This window comes from Miniopterus natalensis, chromosome 14, assembly GCF_054644295.1.
Source record: "Miniopterus natalensis isolate mMinNat1 chromosome 14, mMinNat1.hap1, whole genome shotgun sequence".
In the NCBI taxonomy this organism is placed as follows: Eukaryota; Metazoa; Chordata; class Mammalia; order Chiroptera; family Miniopteridae; genus Miniopterus; species Miniopterus natalensis.
In genome coordinates this window covers 40,364,625-40,384,221 of record NC_142094.1, presented here as the reverse complement: position 1 = coordinate 40,384,221, position 19,597 = coordinate 40,364,625, and the positions used below count along the sequence as shown (strand labels likewise).

Genomic DNA, 19,597 nt, shown 5'->3' with positions numbered 1-19,597 from the left:
TGCCTCCTCTGTTACCTGAGAAGGTGGACAGTGGCATGCCACAGAGGCTGCTCTTCCCTCTCTCCACCCACTGGAGTTGTCTCTGTCCAAGTCTCTCCCCCAGGAGTAGGAGTTGTGGCCTCAGCTCTCTGCTTTGAAATGCTGCTGGGAGCAGGGACTACACTCCAGTTTGCTTTAGCCTTAGCTGGGGACAAGAAAACACTTGTAAACTTCCCTCTGTTTGATGCAGCACTTCTCAAACCTTAATATGCTAAAATGCAGATTCAGATTCAGTAGTGGGGCCAGAAAGTCTGTATTTCTGACAAAGTCCCAGGTGACTCACCTGCTGGTCCAGGTGCTAGAGTTGTGGGTGAAGAGTCACCTGCTCTGGGGTCCTGGGTGGTGCTCACTAGCAGCCCCAATGTCAGGCTGCCTCGTGCTGGGTGCCCAGGGTGACGTGCGTCATCTAAGTTAATCCTCCTGACCTCTGGGATGTCAGTGTTGTTGAAAGGGCAGATGGAGGTGGGGTGCTAACTGCAGGTCTTGTCCAACATCATGGTGAGGCTGCTGTCAGAGCTGGCCTTGAGCTGTACCTTCCTGCTTCCCAGTCCTGGATTCTGCTCCCCCTCCCCGGCCTCATAAAGACAGTTATAAGATAGCAGTGGCAGCTGATTCTGTCAACCCCTGCTAAGGGTGCCACACACAGCCTCAGTTAAGCCCCCCAATCCAACGTTTATTCTCACTTTACAGAGGAGGAGACTGAGGCTCCAGGGGTTGGGAAACGTGCATGAGGCTCCCGGGGGAAGGAGCCTCATGTGCAAAGCCTCATGGCCAGCTTTGTCTGTTCCAGCCAAGTCCTTAACCCGACAGTCTCATGACAAGGAAGTCCCAGGTGAGGGGCCTGGAACAGTCAGGCCCCATATTGGGGGGGGGCTCGGGGTAACCAGAGGGATGAGGGGACAGGCCCGACTGCTGACTGCTGTGGCTGTGAGGCAGCCAGAGCGGGCCCTGAGCTGTGCAGTGCGGCAGAGAGCAGGCAGCAGTAGCCCAGGGCAGAGTCTGGCTTGGCGGGTGCCCAGCAGCCCCTGCTGAGTCCCCCGCTGATCCTCTTAGAGGCCCGCCTGCCAGCAGGGCCCAATCTGGTTAGAGCGTGAAGGGGGATTAGCAGTGAGAACATGGGGTCCCGACCTCAGCTTTCCTGCCCCTGCCTCCTCCAGCCCTCTCAGAGGCTGGCAGGATTGGCAGAGTGTTCGAGAAGAGGGGTGGCAGGAGCAAGGTGCCCAGGATGGTGCCCAAGTCAGAGTGTGGGTCTGGCTGCCCCCTTCTCTTCAGGGGAAGGCCCTGGCTGGGGTCTCCCGAGTGTTTGCAGACCCGGGGGGCTGTATTGGCAACAGGGGCATCTCAAGGCCCCTGATCTTGGGTGGTGGGGTTCAGGCTGGGGAATCTTTGCTTGCATGCCCCTTATCCTGATCCCCCCAAAGTAGACTCTCAGGGTCTCCAGCTTCCTTTCTTCCCAGAAGTTACTCACCTTCCTCAGGAGTTGCCCATGCCTCCCTGCTGATGCTGCAGGTGCCACCTCGGAACTACCTGAGGACATTCAATTATTAATGTTCCCTAAGGACGTGTGATGGGAAGGGCAGGGTTTATTATAACAACACGGACAGCAAGTGCTTCTCCAGCACCTCCCTTCCTTCCAGAGCCCTCATCTCCAAGCCCTGGCCATCTCCTCTCAGCTGCATGGCCTTCCTACTCCTTGTTTGGGTCAGGAAAATGCAGAGGGATCAGAGCAAGAGAATCATGTAAGGATCCACTTTAGTTCAATTCAGCTAAAAATCACCAAGCCCCTGCAGTGTGCCAGGTCCAGAGAGACAAGGGGAAGCAAAAGACAGTGTCTGTCCTTGGGAGATTATGGTCTGGAGGGGGAGATGGACATTAATTAACCAAAAATCAATGTTTTGTTACATTTAATACACCAGTATTTCATTACAACTCTGGATTAGTGCTGAGAAGGAAAAGCATGTGGGTCTTGGAAGCCTGTAGCAGAGGAAGTGGTCAGGGGAGGTGTTTGTAGATTGAGGTGTGAAGGGTGAGTAGTTTACTGGGTGAAAAGTGGAGGAATAGTCCAGGCAGGGGAATGGCAAGTGCAAAGGTCCTGTGGCAGAAGGATTTGAGGAACTGAAGGGACATCAGCATAAGTGGAGTAGCAGGCAAGGGTGACACACAGCAACTCTCACATCAGATCCTGAAAGGTGGGTCCTACTTCTCAACCCCATTTTGTAGATGAGAAAACTGAGGCCAAAGAGGTTAAATGATTCGCCTGACCATATGATTTAAGTGGATGAATCAGGGCTTGTGACACTCAGCTGTTGGCTTCCTGGGTTGTCTGCGTCAGCATCCCCTGGGAACTTGTCAGCAATGCAGGACCTTAGTATCACCCTGGAATTTGTCCCCAGGCCTGTGTTTCTCCAATCCAGTCCCTTGTCTGGTGGCAGGGTCCTTGCTCTGGGAATCTGCTTTTTACTGTCCTACCTGGGACTTCCTTCTGAGCTTCTGTCTGCCCCATAGCTCTGTGCCCTCCGCTTACCCCTGGCCAGGACCGGGCCACCAGCTGCTGTCCTTCCAGCTTCAGAATCCTCCCTCCTCCAGGATGGCCTCTCGCAGAGTATCTCATTCTGCCCTGACACGCCCCTGGCCACACTCCTCACTTCAGGACCTGTGACAAGGTCACCAAGTTTGAGAAAGATACCGGAGGCTCAAGGACTGGGAAAATGTGATGGGGAAAGACATAAGTGATGCCTTTTAGGTTTTCATGCCAACTGGGTGAAAATGGAGATGAGAAACTTTATTTCAAATGGTCTGGGAAATACAAAACAGTTGTTGACCAGGTAGGAAGTCAATTGGGGAAAGGGAAGGGAAGGGGAAGGGAGGGCAGGGGAGGGGAGGGGAGGGGAATAGCTTTGTCTTTGGGTTGCAATGTAGCTGAGGATATCCAAGTCCAGGGAAGGTTTCTGGCGCCCCCTGGAGGAAATTTTGGAAACAATAGTCAGAACCTTAGGAAAGCATCGGGCAGACTGTTTAAGGCAGCATTTCTTAAATTTTGCCAAATGTTGGTAAAAAGACAGAAGCTTAAATACATGAACTCAGTCTTCTCCAAAGCACAGTATGGTAGGTATTTTTATCCCTGTTTTACAAATAGAGAAACTATAACTCTCAGGTGCTTAACTTCCTGGGGCCCCTGGCTGGTAAATGGTAGAAGCAGGAATCGAGCCTAGAGCCTTCTCATTGCAGTCAGGCTCTCTCCACCACCTCCTGCTTCTGGCATGCTGCTTTTTTCTCAGGTTCCCAAGGCTCACCTGTTTTCCTCAGTTTCCTTTACTCTTTGAACAATGTGAGCTGCTCACTGCTGTGGCCTGGCCTGGGGCTGGGCCTGAGGTCCCCAGGTCAGCTCAGCTTCGCCTCCACCCCTGGATTCTCACCTCTTGGACAGGCCCTTGGTGTTTTACTGCCTATGTGCCCAGGGGTGGCATCTTTCCTCTGTAAGCTTTGGTGCCCCAGAGCCTTGTCTAAAAGACCATCAGTTACACCCCTCTCTGCTCTAACCCGTCATTCTCTCTGGCCTGCAAGGCTTTTTCCTGCCAAAATCTCTCCCCGGCACTTTCCTTTCCAGGCAAACCCAGCTGCTCCTAGATTGTGCCAGACTCTACCATGTCTCCTGCCTTTGCACAGACTATTCCTGCCCCTCCTTCCCCACTTAGCTCCTGGTGTGAGTTTTTATAGAATTGCTTCTCCTGAACCGTACTTTGATGCGAAGCTATTATAAGAAGCAGACACTTGAAACCCATTTATTATAAGGATCTAGTGTTATTGATTAGGCCACACTGTCATTTTTAATAAAGACCCCTGGGGAAATTCTTGTCTTATCTTAGCGCCCCAAACTGGTCCTTTCAAATGTATGCATATACTGGGGGTGCTGTTAACTGACCAGTTTCCCCTTTCACACGGCTCTCAGAGAGCTTGGAGCCCACGCCCTGCCTGGACGTGGCAGGTGTGTGGGTCACATGGGGCTGCATTCTTGGCACCTACCATTGATTTTTCTTTTCTTTGTCCCATTTTTCACTCCTGCTCTCCTGCTGTTTCATAAATCCCTATAAGCCACCTCAAAGCCTTTCTGGAACAAGGTTGGTTTAAATCAATAAACTAATCAGTACAAATAGAAAGCCTTCCTTGCAGGGTTGTAGTGAGGATTAAACGGAATAATGGATGTGAATTCCAGCCCAGAGATCCCTCCCAGGCTTGGCCAAAGGGCCAGCTGCGGCTGGGGCCAAGTCGAAGGTCCCACTGGAGGTCCCCACTCCCTGTGTGGCCTCCATTTTCCTGGCTCTGTAGGCGTCTCTTCGCCACTGCCCTCCCTGCCCTTGCCTTGCCCTCGCCACCTGTGCTCTGTTCTCCCTGAGTCCCTGTGGGTAGGAGCAGGAGGGTAGCTGTGTCTGTTCTCTCTCACCCCACTCCTCTCAGAAGTCATTCTGTCAGCAACGGGCCCCCTTTCCTTCACCCTCTCCCTGGGATCTCAAATGCCCTAAGAGCCGGGCACCTCACTTGCCCATGTCTTGGAGTAGTCAGCACATGGTGGGAACACGGTGAAGAGACTAAGAGGTCATCTGGTCCAGCCTATGCATTTGACAAATGAGGAAACTGAGGCCCAAAGAGGGAAGTGATGGAGCCCAGTCCCTAACGTGTGTCAGCTCACTCATGCCAAGTCTAAGCGTTGCCCTGCCTTCCTCAAAAGCTCCTGGGGGTCCTCACTCAGGCCAGGACCACTATCTCCAGCACAGCTTCTAAGCCTCTCCTCCCCTGACTCATTCCCACCAAGCACCCTTGTTTTCGTCATTGATTGTTGTATAGCCAAGTACCTCAGAATATACCAGCCTAAAAGAACAATAAACATCTATGATCTCACAGTTTCTAAGGGGGCTGGGCGGTCCTGGCTTGGGGTCTTTCATGAGACTGCAGTCAAGATGTGGGCTGGGGCTGTGTCTTAGTCTGTTTGGGCTGCTATAGCAAGAGTTCCATAAATGGGTAGCTTATAAACAACAAATATTTATTTATTGTAGTTCTAGAGACCGGGAAGTCCAGGATCCAGGTGCCAACAGATTTGGTGTTTGGTGAAGGTTCGCCTCCTGGCTGGGTCCTCACATGCAGAGGGGGCAGAGGAGCTCTCTTGGAACTCTTTTACGAGAGCACTAAATCCCATTCATGGGGCCTCAACCTCCACGACCTAAGCACCTCCCAAGCCCCCACTTCCTAATGCCATCACATTGGGCATCAGGATTTCAGCATCTGAATTTGGTTTTGGTGGGGGGTTGGAGGAGCACAAACATTGAGACCATAGCAGGCTGCATCGTCTGGGAGCTTGCTGGGGCTGGAGAATCAGCTCCTGTGATGATTCACCCACATTGCTGGCAAGCCAGTGCTGGCTGTTGGTAGGAGGCCTCAGCTCCTCTCCATGTGGGCCTCTCCAGAGAGCTGCTGTGTCCTGATGACATTGTGGCTGGTTTCTCCGAGTGAGAGTGATCTGAGAGAGTGAAGGAAGCTACATAAAAAGATCTTTTATGATCTTGTCTCAGAAATCATCCATCACTTCTGTCATATTCTGTTCTTTTGAAGTGAATTCCTAAATCCCACCCACAAATAAGGGGAGTTAAAATTAAGCTCCATCTTTTGAAGGGTGTTAATGTCAAAGAATTTGTGGACATATTTTAAAACCACCATGAAGCTCCCATAGACACATACCAGCCATACCAAACTGTATGATACTCCCCCAGCCCTCTGCTTTGCTCCTTCCTGCCTCTGGCCTTTTGCACATGCTGTTCCCACTGCTTAGAATGTGCTTCCCTCATTTCCCTTTTCTGCCCGGTAAACTCTCACTCACTTTTCAGCATCTGCTTCAGAGTTCCTCTCCTCCCCTTCAGGTAGAGCTGGTCACTCGCTTCTCTGAGCCCACGCATCTCTTTGGAAATACTGCCCTTCCAACATTATTGTAAACTGGAGTGTAAGCCTTTGTAGTATCCCCAGCGGGTAGTCAGCTCCCAGCACACACTTGCTGAATGAAGGAATGGAGATTTCGTTCACTGGTTTCCCGTGTCCTCCATGGGCTGAGAGTGCTCTATACTCTGTGCATCTGTGGTGACCTCTGCTTGCATGAGCCCAGCTGTCACTGAAGTGTGTAGGTGCTCCATCAAGGCCAGTTTGGTTCCATGTGGGGCTCCCGTGTTTGCCTTGGCTCCTATTTACTGTGACCATGCGCTCCGGAGTGCGGGCCATCTCATTTACCTTTGTGGCCTGCACAGCCCTTGCTCCCAATGAAGTAATTTACCTGTCAGGTGACCCTGCCCAGCATCCCACTGATGAAGAAAGAGAGAAGAAGCCCACAGACCAAGGGAACAGTAGAACCAGGATGGGCTTTGTGGCCATGGTAGCAATTACTTGCATAACACAGAGAAACTGGGCTGGCCGATAGATACATATCTGGGAGTGGAGGAGCTGGCCTGTCTGAGCTCAGGGCCCTGTGCACTCTGCTACGGAGTTTCTGTTTTGCTGTCTCAGCAGAAAAACCCAGACAGAAGGGTGGAAGCCCCACAGCTCAGGGGACAGTGTGGGAAGCCCTGTGGGCCATGTTCCCAGGGCTTGCAGTGGAGCTTGAAGCCCATGGGTTGAATGGCTGTCGGGAAGGAGATGGTCGAGCCCTGAGGGCCTGGCCCAGGAGAAGGAGCTGGGGGTCTGCGGGGCTGCCTGACACTGGGTCCCACATGAGGATAGTCAGCTTGGCAGTCTGAGGTGTCTGATGCAGGGCTCTCTGCAGACTAGACTGCCTGGGTCCCCATCCTGGTCAACCTCGGGTAAAATACTTAAGTTCCCTCCTTTGCAAAATGGGTGACAGTTTCCATTCCAGGGCTGCTGTGCAAGGAGAGGCTCTAGGACCCTACCGCCTAAGTTCAAATTCTGAAGCCACCACCTGCCAGCTGTGTTCTCTTGAAGAAACTGCTTAACTTCTCTGAGCCTCCCTTTCCTCCTTGTGAAATGGGAATGGTAATAGTACTTGCCCACAGTCACTGTGAGGGTCAGGTGCACTCACACATGTGAGGTGCTGGACACTGCAGCCTGGTGGGACATGCTCAGAACATGATGGCAGTTGGTACCACTGCTGTGGGGAGGAAAGGGGTATTTGTAAACGTCCGTAGTGAAGAGGTCGAGAGAGGCAGGTGGACAGTGCCAGAGGCCCAGTCTCGCTAGAGGAGCTGGAGGAGGGGTCCAGAAGCTGGCCTAGGCTCGCAGAAGGCAGAGATTTGCAGTCCCTACAATGCCTCCTCCCTCACATCAGGATATTAATAATGGGGAGGTGAGGAAGTCCTCAGTAACCCTTGCCCGCCAAGCCACAGGGCAGGGACGTGGCCCTGCAGCCCCTAGGCCAGCACAGCATGGCTTCAGTCCCCATGCTCTCAGTGGTGGCTCCACTGTCTGCAGTCCTGAGAGCGAGGGATCTGGAGTCAGACCCAGCCTGGAGTTCAAGACTTGCGGGGCCACCTACTGGCTGGGTTACCTGGGGGCCAAAGGTGTTTTCTTCCAGAAAGTGAGCCTTTGGTGCACTCACCACAGGTCCCAGGGGGGATGTGGGACCCTCGAGAAGCCCTTCTCTCCTATGCCTGTTCCTTTGCATCCTTGGAGGAAGCTGTGGGGGCTGAGCTGACTTCTGTGGGTCTGGGGGGCAAGGTTGGGGTCTGGCAGAGCTGGTTACCCATGCCCCAAGCTTCTCCCTCCAGTTACAACCCCTCTGCCCATAGAATAGGAGGTGGCTGGTCACTGAGCTCCTGCTCATTCATTTGTTCAACTAATGCTTACCGGGGGTCTTTGTGTGCCAGGCACTGTCACAGGCCCTGGGATGCAGCTGTGACTGGTCCGGCTGTCTGGCCCACCTGCCTCCCTGACTCATCAGGGCCCTCTAGAGAAGTCTCCTCTGACCAGTGTTTTTCTTTCTTTGGCTTGATCCCCACAGGGACCTGAGTGAGAACACCATCCAGGCTATCCCCAGGAAGGCTTTTCGTGGAGCTACAGACCTCAAAAATTTGTGAGTACAGGCCTGGAATGGAGAGGGACGTGGACTACAGGGCCACCCTTGGCAGTCTCCTCGTGGGCCTCCCCGAGCCCTGGGGTCAAGGAGCTGGTCTCTGGTCTGAGGTGGCTGGTGCCAGCGTGGTCTTCTGGAACAACCTGAAGTGGGAGCAAACAGGCAGACTTTGAGGACCAGGCTGAAGGGAGTGTTGTGAGTTGTGGGCTGCTGGGCTGATGTCCTTGGTACATTTGAAAGGACAGGCTCCGTGCCCTTGCCCTTTAGTGGGTTGGGAGAGCTGGGCTTGACTTCTCTTTCAGGAGCTTATTATATAAGTTGCTGCAAGTCAGTTAATGCCATTGAGCCTCAGTCTATTGTTCCGTAAAATGTATATCGCACAGGCTTGTCCTGAGGTTTACATGAGATATGGCAACATACTTTGTCAAATGCAGTTTCAGTGTAATGGTTCATTTTTATTCAAGTTTATTGTGGTCCAGGTTTACCGCCTCCCCAGGGCTGACTGCAGCAGGGATGGCAAATACCCGGCATGCTTGTCACCGCCCCGCCCCCGTCCCCCCCATGCCTGTAGCAGATATTGGTAACTGATCACCGCAGCCTTTCCCGAGAAGCGGGCATCCAGGCTTCAGTGTGTTCTGAGAGCAGCTCCGCAGGCAGCCCCAGCCAGTCGGTCCCGCTTGGCCCTCAGGCTGGAATCTGCTGCCAGCTCTGGCTGCCGTGGCTTCTGTGGTAGACTCATGTCGCAGCCACCAGCACCCTGTAGGTGGCCTCCAAGACGGGGCGGGGTGCCTGCCCCCCAGGAGATAGGCAAGGTTATGTAGAGGAATATAATAAAACTTTTATTCACATTTGTTGTTTTAATAAAAATAGGAATAATTTAAGCTCTTACTATTTGGATCCACACACTTGTACTGAACAAATGATAGGGGTCAGGCCTCTTTAAAACAAAGAATCGAGGGCTTGGTAAAAACGTTTGGACGCTCCCGCTCTCAGCAACGGCGTCCTCTCTACACCCTTCCTTTGCCTCACAGGCAGCTGGACAAGAACCAGATCGGCTGCATCGAGGAGGGCGCCTTCCGCGCGCTGCGGGGGCTGGAGGTGCTGTGAGTAAAACGCGGGAGGGAAGCGGGGCCTGGAGAGTCTGCCTCACGCGGCTGCTGGGTCCCAGGCGGCTGGAGTCGGGCCTCGGAGCAGCGCAGGAGGCAGGGGACACGGGAGGCGGGTTGCAGGCCCCCCTAGACTCATGCTCATGAGGTCATCATGCCCGCAGCAGCGTGACCAAGGTTTATCCTGCTTATCATGACACCCAAGGTGATGGCTGTGTCTTCCAGGAGTTTCTGACACCTGGCTGTTGAAACCCCACCCGTTCTTTAAGCCCGCCCAAGCCGCACCTGTCCCTCTCGTCGCTCCTTCTCCCCTGTGCTCCCGGACTCGGGGCCTATGGTGTGGCTGCCTCCTAATCACTGCCTCGGCTCAGGGCTTTCTTTGAGGGTGGCTCCGTGTCTCATGCTTTTCGGTGTAGCCCCTGGGGACAGCCCAGCCCGGGCCAGTTCAAGGGGGAACATGGAACAGCGTGCGAGGCGGCCTGATGTCAGAGAGGAGCCCTGCTCTCCCTCCCTCGTAAGCTCCTGCTGGACAGACGCTAACTGACTCTGGTTTCCCTGTCAGGACCCTGAACAACAACAACATCACCACCATCCCTGTGTCCAGCTTCAACCACATGCCCAAGCTACGGACCTTGTGAGTCAGCCCCGGGTGACCCGGAGGAAGCTCCAAGTGTGGCGGTGCCAGGGCAGTGGGGAAAGGGCCTCGGCTTCCACAGGCAGGGGAGGGAGCTCCTCTGCACCCCCAGTGGCCAGCCAGGGTGGGCTGATTGGAGCTGGAGTCAGGGGAGGGAATCGAAAATGAAAGCATGTTGAGTGTCATTCATATTTGACTTCTTGGAAAACAAATGATTGTTTTTGTGTTTGAAAATGAGCTATGGGAGTTGGGGCGGTGGGTCCGTATGAGTCTGGGGAGGTGAATTGACATGAGCTGGGTAAAATCCAGCGGAGGGGGGTGCCCCGAGCATGCTGGGAGGGCAGCTGCGGGTAGTGCCCGAGTTGGAACTGTGGGCTGACTGGGCATAGACTGTGCTTGGGTCCAGTGCCGCATGGGGCTTGGCCCCTCCTAGGTAGAGGGATTCCCACTCTTTGGCTGGGGTCTGGGGGCCCAGGTGGGTTGTGAGTGGCCCTATCCCCCTGCAGCCGCCTGCACTCCAACCACCTGTTCTGCGACTGCCACCTGGCCTGGCTCTCGCAGTGGCTGAGGCAGAGGCCTACCATCGGGCTCTTCACCCAGTGCTCGGGCCCCGCCAGCCTCCGGGGCCTCAACGTGGCCGAGGTCCAGAAGAGCGAGTTCAGCTGCTCAGGTGGGTGCAGCCGACTGCGGCTCTCAGCTGCCCGTTGCCTGCCTCCTGCTGCCCCACTGTGTCCTCCCCATTACTTCCTGTCACCACCACACATTACACCTGGCCCGCGCATCGCCTGTCCTTACCTGTCACCTCCTGTCTTCATCTATCACTTTCTGTCTCTGCTTATCACCCCCTTTCTTTACCCACCACATCTTGTCCTTATCTGTCACCTCCTGTGCCCACCCATGTCTGCCTCCTGTCCATCCGTTGTCTCCTGTTCTCACTCTTAGCTTTTGTCTCTACATTTCACCTCTTGCCTTCACTCCTTTGTCCCTCCTTCCCCCACCCACCCACCTTCCTGTCCCCTCACCGCCTCCACCCCCGTTGCCCTCTTCTGTCCCACCTTTGCCTCCTCCTGTTACTGCCTCTTCCCTCCTTCGATGGCCTCACCCCTGCCACCTTGAGGAGTCATTGAACTGGCCCATCTAGCCTCTGCTTGAGATGAGGTGGACTCCAGAGCTGGGTCCTCTGAGAGCCTCCCGACCGCCCACCCCGCTTCGGTCTTGGCCCCTTCATCCCCATACCGCAGCCAGAAAGACCACGAAGGACCCACAAGTCCAGGCAGGTCACTGCTGCTCGTACTCACTGACTCCCTGGTGCTCCTGGGAGAGTCCAAACTGCCCTCAGGCTCTGCAAGGCTGGTACATGGTCACCTCGGCCTCCCCCTGCCACCTTTAGGCCTTGCCACTGAGTGTGACCCAGCTGGGCCACCTCAGCCCTTCCTGACCCCAGGGGAGGTCCCTGATAGACCGTGAGCTCCGTGAGCACATGGAATATGCCGCCTTGGTTTCTGGCCATGTCCCCAGCACTTTGCCTGCGGTTGGCACAGAGAGATGCTCAGGAAATGTTTGCTGAGTGAATGAACGGTTCTCAAATTCACAACAGTGGATGGGGGGCTGCCCTTCTCTCCCAAACCTGTGGGCTCTGAGCCTGCCAGCCTCGTAGAGCTCCGAGGGGAAAGCATGTGTGTGAGTGTGTATGAGGAGTGTATGTGTGTGAGCGTGTCAGTGTGAGTGTCCGTGTGGCTGTGTGAGTGTGAGGGTGCATGTGGAGAGTGTGTGACTGTGTGAGTGTGTGACTGTGAGAGTGAGGGTGCGTGTGGAGAGTGTGTGACTGTGTGTGTGTGTGACTGTGAGGGTGAGGGTGCGTGTGGAGAGTGTGTGACTGTGTGTGTGTGTGACTGTGAGGGTGAGGGTGCGTGTGGAGAGTGTGTGACTGTGTGTGTGTGTGACTGTGAGGGTGAGGGTGCGTGTGGAGAGTGTGTGACTGTGTGTGTGTGTGACTGTGAGGGTGAGGGTGCGTGTGGAGAGTGTGTGACTGTGTGTGTGAGTGTGTGACTGTGAGGGTGGGTGCGTGTGGAGAGTGTGTGACTGTGTGTGTGAGTGTGTGACTGTGAGGGTGAGGGTGCGTGTGGAGAGTGTGTGACTGTGTGTGTGTGTGTGACTGTGAGGGTGAGGGTGCGTGTGGAGAGTGTGTGACTGTGTGTGTGAGGGTGCATGTGGAGAGTGTGTGACTGTGTGTGTGTGTGACTGTGAGGGTGAGGGTGCGTGTGGAGAGAGTGTGTGACTGGTGTGTGAGCGTGTGTGCATGTGTGCACACACAGGCATGTACTCATGTGTGAGGAAAGCCAAGGCTGATGCTGCTCCTCTGAGTTATTGCAGCTGCCCCAGGTTTTAGGAAGAGGAGCGGATAATTCACTTGGACAGTTCTTATTTTGAAATGAAACCGTTTTCTTTGCATTTAGAATACCTTAGTTTCTATATTCAGGCATTCCCCCCCCACCCCTTGAGTCTGTTCACCCTGGCAACCCCTCTCCCAAAAACGGTGCTTTCACAATTTGTCTGAAGTCCTCATAACTTTGTCTTCTTCGATCTTGGCGCCCACGCTTTGGGGGAGCCAAGGAAAGGATTAGAGGTTGAAACGCTGATGGGAGTGTAAATTGGCTCAGCCACTTCACACAGCTGTTCAGCAGGATCTACGAAAGCCCAGCATATGTCTCCCCGTGACCCTGCCGCTCCTGCTAGGTGCATGCATATGTTCTGCCGGCACACGTGTCCAAGAACAGCCAAGGCAGCTTTCTCCAGAGCAGCTCAGAGCTGGAGACAACCCACATGCCACCGACAAGAGAGTGGATTAACTAATTATGACTTATCTACACAATAGGATACTAGTCAACGTTAAAAAAGAACAAACTACCGATACACAACGTGGGCGAATCTCAAAGACTTGATCTTGAGCAAAAGAAGCCAGACGCGAGAACCCGCTGTCTGATTTCGGTTATGTGAAGTCCACAAACCAGCAATTTATCAACATTGGGCTTCATCCTGGTTTCAGCACCTGTCAGCTCTGTGACTTTCCACAAACTAATTAATATCAAAGACCCTGTTTTTCTCTCCTGTAAATGGCCACAATAACACCATGCTCCTCCTAGGATGAGCAGTAGGATTAAAATGGATGCTGCGAGCACAACACTTATCCCAGCAGATGGCACAGAGTAGGTGCGAGGCAAACAGAGTCCTTGTCATTCTTCAGTAATGGGCAAGGAAACTTGGGCTCAAAAGTGCTGAGTGACCCGGCCGAGAACCTGTAGCTTCAGAATTCAGGCTCGGATTTCCTAGCATACGAATCATACTTTCGTGTAGCACAGGTAGCTTCAAATTCAAGTTCAGCAAACATCTAACCAGTCCAGGTGCCAGGTGCCCACGGAGTTCCAGGGGAGTTCTTGGGTGCTCTCTGGTTCATCCTCAACTAGAGAAACCCACGTGCCCCATCCCTACTCACCAGTCTGTGTCTCAAGAGGGAGGTGCAGGCATGAGACACCCCGAGGTCACAGCCGTCTGTTTCTGCAGGCCAGGGGGAGGCAGGGCACGCCCCCTCTTGCACCCTGTCCTCCGGCTCCTGCCCAGCCATGTGCGCCTGCAGCAACGGCATTGTGGACTGTCGTGGCAAAGGCCTCACCGCCATCCCTGCCAACCTGCCGGAGATGATGACGGAGATGTGAGTACAGGGCAAGACAGGCACGGGGCACAGGCCCTGGGGCTGGGCCAGGCTCTGGCGGCGCCACCCTAGGACTTGCCCCAAGGCCCTTCAGTGTAAATGGAGAGGTCAGTTTGCTTTGGCTGGCTGAGTCCTCTGCCCAAGCCTGGGCAACTCTGGGGGGCTGGGAAGGGGGTGCTCCTCTGTGGTCCATGTGTCCAGCCCAGCTGGGTGAGTGTGCTATAACTGGTTTCTTAGTATTAGCATCGTTCGTGGGCCCCTTTCAGCCATGGCAGCCTGGGATAATGGAGCTCACATCACAGCAGCCCCTTTTCTCTGCTTGTGCCAGCCCACCCACTCCAGACAGTGGATGGGAGCAGGGCAGGGAGACAAAGGGCCTGGTGTGGGTGAGTGAGCCCAGCAGGCAGTAACCCAGACTGGGGTGACCTGACCTGAGCCTCCTCTGTGTCCTTTCTCTGCAGCCGCCTGGAGCTCAATGGAATCAAGTCCATTCCCCCTGGAGCCTTCTCTCCCTACAGAAAGCTGCGGAGGATGTGAGTGCCTCCCCACGCTCCCTGAGTCAGCATGGGGCAGGAGGGAGCCCCAGGCCTGGCATGCCGCAGCCCTGGCAGGTCCCGCCTCTGCCTGTGATGGCTGAGAGGCCCTGGGCAAGCTGCTGCCTGGCGTTCCTGCCCCTTAGGTGGCTCATCTGTGATGTGGGATGACAGTGGTGTGAGCTTCTTGCAAGGTTGTCCTGAGACCTAAATGCTGAGCCTGCATCTGGCATATGACCAGAATTGACTGTCGCCCTCCCATTTCAGCTTGAGCAACCATAGGAGCCACTATGGACATAAGAGGGGATGCAGGGAACAGCTAGGAGGTGGGGGAAAGCTTTGTCAAAAATGGACCAAGGCTGGGCACGACCCTCGGACTGCACAGGGAGATAGTGGCCGTGGGTTTTTCTGATGAATGGGAGAATGGGCCCCTCACTTCTCTAATTTCAAAGCAGCCCCTGCCCTCCCATGGCATCTGGGAGGTAGAGGGGACCAGGAGGGCTTGGTGGCCGCTGAGGGATTCAGCCACCCTCTCTTCTGCTCACTGTGCAGAGACCTGAGCAACAACCAGATCGCAGAGATCGCGCCTGATGCCTTCCAGGGCCTCCGCTCCCTGAACTCTCTGTGAGTAGCAGCACCAAGGCCCCTGCTGGGGTCCAGGGTGTCCCCCAACGAGGCCAGTGGGGCTCAAGGCCCCTCCAGTGGGTGCTGGAGGGAGAGCACAGCCTCCGCCCCCCCCCAGCCTCAACGGGTTTTCCTTTGGCTGCAAAGTCCAGGGTTGCTATGCCCAGCAACCCCTTCTTCACTGGTGAACCTTCTGCAGCTGGGAGGGGAGAAGGGAATCGAGGACTGAGTGCGTGGAAAATCAGGCAGAGCTGTTGCCCTGGCAACTGTGATGCTCTCCCCACCATGGTGGTTTCCCCCCAGTATTCTTTGCAGCAGTCATAGGACTCCACCCAAGCTTTCGTGTTGGCCCTGCCTCCCCAAGAGGCCTAACACTTCATGCTCCTGAGCCTTCCCCAGGTCACCTGCAATGGCGACCACCAGCTCCATCTGTGACACCTGCCACCCCTGTATCTTCCATCCCAAACATACTCTGATCCCAAGTTGTGGTGGGTGATGCGAAGGCAGTGTTTTCCTCCACCGCTCTCCAGTATTTCCCTCTCTCAAGGGGGTTTACTGCGGGGGAGGGTGTCTGTCAACCTACAAAGCAATGCACAGCATCAAAACTTTATCTTGGAAAAATAAAAATTAAATTTAGCCACACCAAAAAAAAAAAAATTCATCTCAGAAATGTTACTTCACCTCTCTTTTTCTAAGAATCCTTGCTTGTCTCCCCCACTGCCATGTTCACCGAGCCCCTCACTTTTTGAGGTTCCACGGCACTTTATCTGTAGAGCACATTCAGGGTGCCCCGTAGGCAGGTGAGCTCCCTGTTGGCAGGGGCCTTTTGTTACTCTTAGGAGTAACATGTTTTCATGTCCCTGGGCAGCACGGACACATGCCTCACCTAGATTAAGGTCCTGGGAAGTGGAATGGGACAGAACCCCCACTGGTGCGTGCAGGAGGCGGCCAGGTCGTGCCTTTTGTGTACCCTCTTCTCCTGGGGTAGAGTCCAAGGTACGGACTCTTGTGAATGGCACCACGTGGGGTGTGCGGCGCATGGCTGCCCGGGGAGGGGTCGCTGGCATCGCCTGAGATCAGATCCTGGAGCTGGCCTGCCAGAATCAGGGCTCTTCCTCTGAGAAGTGAATGAATCTCCTTCTAAATTGGATGTGCTAGTAACCCATCCGAGGGGGTTTCTGTTGCCATGGGTACCTTGTTGAAGACATCTCCCCTCATACGAGAGCTTTGGTGCTGAGGTCATGCAAACAGATCTCATGGACGGTGTCCACTTTAGGCAACCCTGACCTTGACTCCCTGCATCCACTCCTGCCCCCTCCATTCCATGCTCCACACAGCAGGTTGAGGGATCTTTCCAAATGGGAACCTGATCAGGTCTCTGAGGCTTCCTGGTGTTGGATGGGTGACATCCAAGCTTCTATCCCATTTGTTTCCTCCATTCAAGCCACACTGCCAACCCGGATCCCACTGCAGAGACTTTCCTCCTGTGCCCCCCACCGGGAGCATCTGGAAGCCATGGTTGAGGAGGCAGCACACAATGTTTTTGCTCAGACTGAATGTGTGTGTGTGTGTGTGTGGGGGGGGTGCGCATCCTGAGGGCTGCTTGTGATACTGGGAATAAAATACACCCCACTCCCCAAATCCCCTTCATTCTTTCATTGTCTGCCCGAACCCATTCCTGCCTGCACATCTTTTTTGAATCTCTGCTATTTTTCTTACTATACGTATTTCATGCTCAATGTAGAGAACTGAAAATCCAGAAGTATAAAAACCCCCTTGCAACCCCACCACCCAGACCCCAGCACAGCTACCACCTTGGTCTGTGTCTTCCTGGTGCTTTATCTGTGCCGGACAGACTTGCTTAACATACTAGAGCTCGTATGTTAACTATTCCTGCCCGTGAGATCTCTCTTCTTTGAACCATCTCCTTTTGGATCCCAGAGCAGGTTAATTTCCCGTGAGGTTCCCCAAAGGGTCCCTTTTGTAGGCTTTTGTGGGATCCATGTGTGAGGGCAGGGAGTGAGGACGGTGCCTGCAGTAATGGGGTGACCTCGAGCCCATAGGGTACTTTTATGAAAACTAAGGACGGGCCACTCTTTCTTAACTGCTGTACTGCCATCTGCCGGCGGCTTGTTACAGCAAACCTCCTACCTTGGTACCCAGCCTGGTGGGCTGTCCTCTAACTCTTTTGTGCTGCCTTTTCTGCAGGGTCCTCTATGGGAACAAGATCACAGACCTCCCCCGGGGTGTGTTTGGAGGCCTGTACACCCTACAGCTCCTGTAAGGACCCATCTAATGGTGTGCATGGGCAGGGCCCTGGGAGGGAGCCAGAACTCCTCTGGCCTTTCAGACTGACCTTTTCGACCTCTTTGGGGTGTGGGACTCACCTGAGGCAGGGAGCTGGGAGGACGGCAGATGTAGGGCTGTGAGAGGCTTGGGGGCTCTGCAGAGCCCAGACAGGGAGGGAGAGGCGACTCAGAGCTGATCGAAGGAGGCCTGGACCGAGAGGCTCCTGAGGTGCAGCCTGTTCGCAAGGAGGTCAGCACGGCTGGGGAGAGAGTTACCTCCTACAGGGGGAAGCCCAGGCCCAGCTCAGCCTCCTTGAGTCATGAGAGCCCAGACAAGGGTTTTCTCTCAGGACCCAAGAGGTGCGGAACCAAACACTCCATCTCAGCTGCCTGGGGAACCCAGCAGAACCCGAGGAAGGAGGGGAGCCTCCCAAGAGGCCTTTGGAGGTGGCTTTGCCACTATGCGCTCTTATTCCCGATAATGTCAGGGCCACCTCTAGCAGTTTCTTGAAAGAGAGAAGAGTGGGTGGCTAAGCTGGTCCCTGTGCATGGAAGAGGCAGGCAGAGTCCTCTGCTCCTCTGCATGGAGTGGGCACTCAGAGGGCCAGAGCCCCTGTGCCTGCTCAGCACCTAGGAAGGTGCCAGGACATGTTGATGAGTCTGATGCTGTGCCTCTCCCCTCACCACCTGGCCCTGGCTCTGCCCACAGGCTCTTGAACGCCAATAAGATCAACTGTATCCGGCCGGACGCCTTCCAGGACCTGCAGAACCTCTCACTTCTCTCCCTGTATGACAACAAGATCCAGAGTCTCGCCAAGGGCACCTTCACCTCCCTGCGGGCCATCCAGACCCTGTGAGTACCCTCTGCCTCCCCCTCCGCCCCAGCAGGCGGACCTAGGGGGAAGTAACAGCCGCGTGGTACAGGCAACTGTCTTGCCCAGAGCCTTTTGTTCACCGGGATGGTCTCTTATGGAGGAAAGAGCACAGGCTCTGGGCTAGACAATCCTGGGTTCAAATCCCAGCTATGCCTCATCTTGGCTGTGTGACCGTGGGCAACTTAATTTGTTTCTCTGGGCCTCATTTATTCATTCATGAAATGAGGGTATCATCTTCTTCATAAAGTTGTTACGAGATTAAAGGGAATGTTCGTATAGAACTTAGCTTATTGTGAGTATTTCGTAAATGCTGGCAACAGCTAATAATAATAATAATAATGATAATAATGTCCATTGATTCTAAGACATATGTTGCTTCCACATGGACAGCTCTGAAATTGGTATGCATTTTATCATTGATGGCTATTACTTAACTGACAGCATTTTGTTTTTCCTTGATAATACATAAAATGCATTTTGCGGTTGATAATGTCTTAAATCAGATGAGATCTAGCAAGGGCAATGATGATTATAAATTAAAAATTAGGGAGCAGAGAGCAACAGCTCTTGGAATGTGTTTCAATCTTTTGTTATAGACTATTACAAGCATGTTAAAAGTAGTACAAAATAAACTGATGAACAAAATAGATCCAGTGACCTAGAAGTGTGGAACAGACTGACACATCTCAGAGGGAAGGCAGGGTGGGTGGGTGGGGAGAGATTAACCAAGACTCTATATGCATAAATGCATAACCCATGGGCACTGACAATAGTGTGGTGAAGGCCTGGGGCAGGGGGTGGATGTGGGGTAGAAGGGGTCAGTGGGGGAGAAAAAGAGGACATCTGTAATACTTTCAAAAATAAAGATAAATTAAAAAAAAAAAAGTGGTACAGTGACCCGCCCAGAACATATCACCCAGGTTTAACTCTCGGACAGTCTCCTTCCATCTACCCTTCCCTGTCTACTGTGCCTCCCAGGCATCATTTATCGTCTACGCAGACTTCATGCATGTGTATAAGAGGCAAGGGCTCTTTCAAAACACAACCACAACACTATTATTATATTTAAAAATTTAACAATTAATTTCTTGATATCATCAAATATCTAATTACCGTTTGAATTTCCAAGTGTCTCATACATGTTATACAATTTTGAAAGTAATTTGTTTGAATCAGGATTTAAATTAGGCCTGTACAATACAATTAGCTAGTATCGGTTGATATATCACTTAAGTTATTTTTAATCTGTAAGTGGCCTCTCCATCTCCTTTCTCCTTGCAATTTATTTGTTGAAGACACTGCATTATGGGTTCCATGGAGTTTCCCCCAGTATGGACTTTCCTGGTTGCATTCCCCATGGTGTAGTTTCACACACTCCTCTCTCCTGCAGATAGAAATTTACCTCTAGGAGTTTGGTCAGGTTCTGATTTCTTTCCTTTATTTTTTTGGCAAGATGACTTCATAGGCAGGATCGTGTACTCCTGTAGGAGGTTCATGATGTCTGGCTGTCCCTCTTTTTGTAATTAACACAGCCATTGATCTTAATGCCTGGACCCATTCATTCATTAGGGATCCTGAAATGGTGATATTTGAATTCTAACGTTCCTTCATTTGATAATGAGGTTGTGGTTGTGGTCGTGCTTTTAAAAAGGATCCTATGTTTTAGCTGGAGTGCTTCTGTATAGGGAAATTTCTTGCCATCCACTATTTGGTTAAACTTAGGCACT

General features: G+C 53.4%; 1 protein-coding gene across 1 annotated transcript in view; it reads left to right on the top strand.

Moving 5' to 3' along the window:
* Nucleotides 1-19,597, top strand: part of SLIT1 (slit guidance ligand 1) — a 132,428-nt gene that overhangs the window by 81,929 nt on the left and 30,902 nt on the right. Inside the window, exons 5-13 of the mRNA XM_087824481.1 lie at nt 8,030-8,101; nt 9,133-9,204; nt 9,770-9,841; nt 10,348-10,511; nt 13,403-13,550; nt 14,012-14,083; nt 14,636-14,707; nt 16,916-16,987; nt 17,705-17,848. Coding sequence (XP_087680607.1) covers nt 8,030-8,101; nt 9,133-9,204; nt 9,770-9,841; nt 10,348-10,511; nt 13,403-13,550; nt 14,012-14,083; nt 14,636-14,707; nt 16,916-16,987; nt 17,705-17,848 — 888 coding nt within the window. The remainder of the gene's footprint in view (nt 1-8,029; nt 8,102-9,132; nt 9,205-9,769; nt 9,842-10,347; nt 10,512-13,402; nt 13,551-14,011; nt 14,084-14,635; nt 14,708-16,915; nt 16,988-17,704; nt 17,849-19,597) is intronic.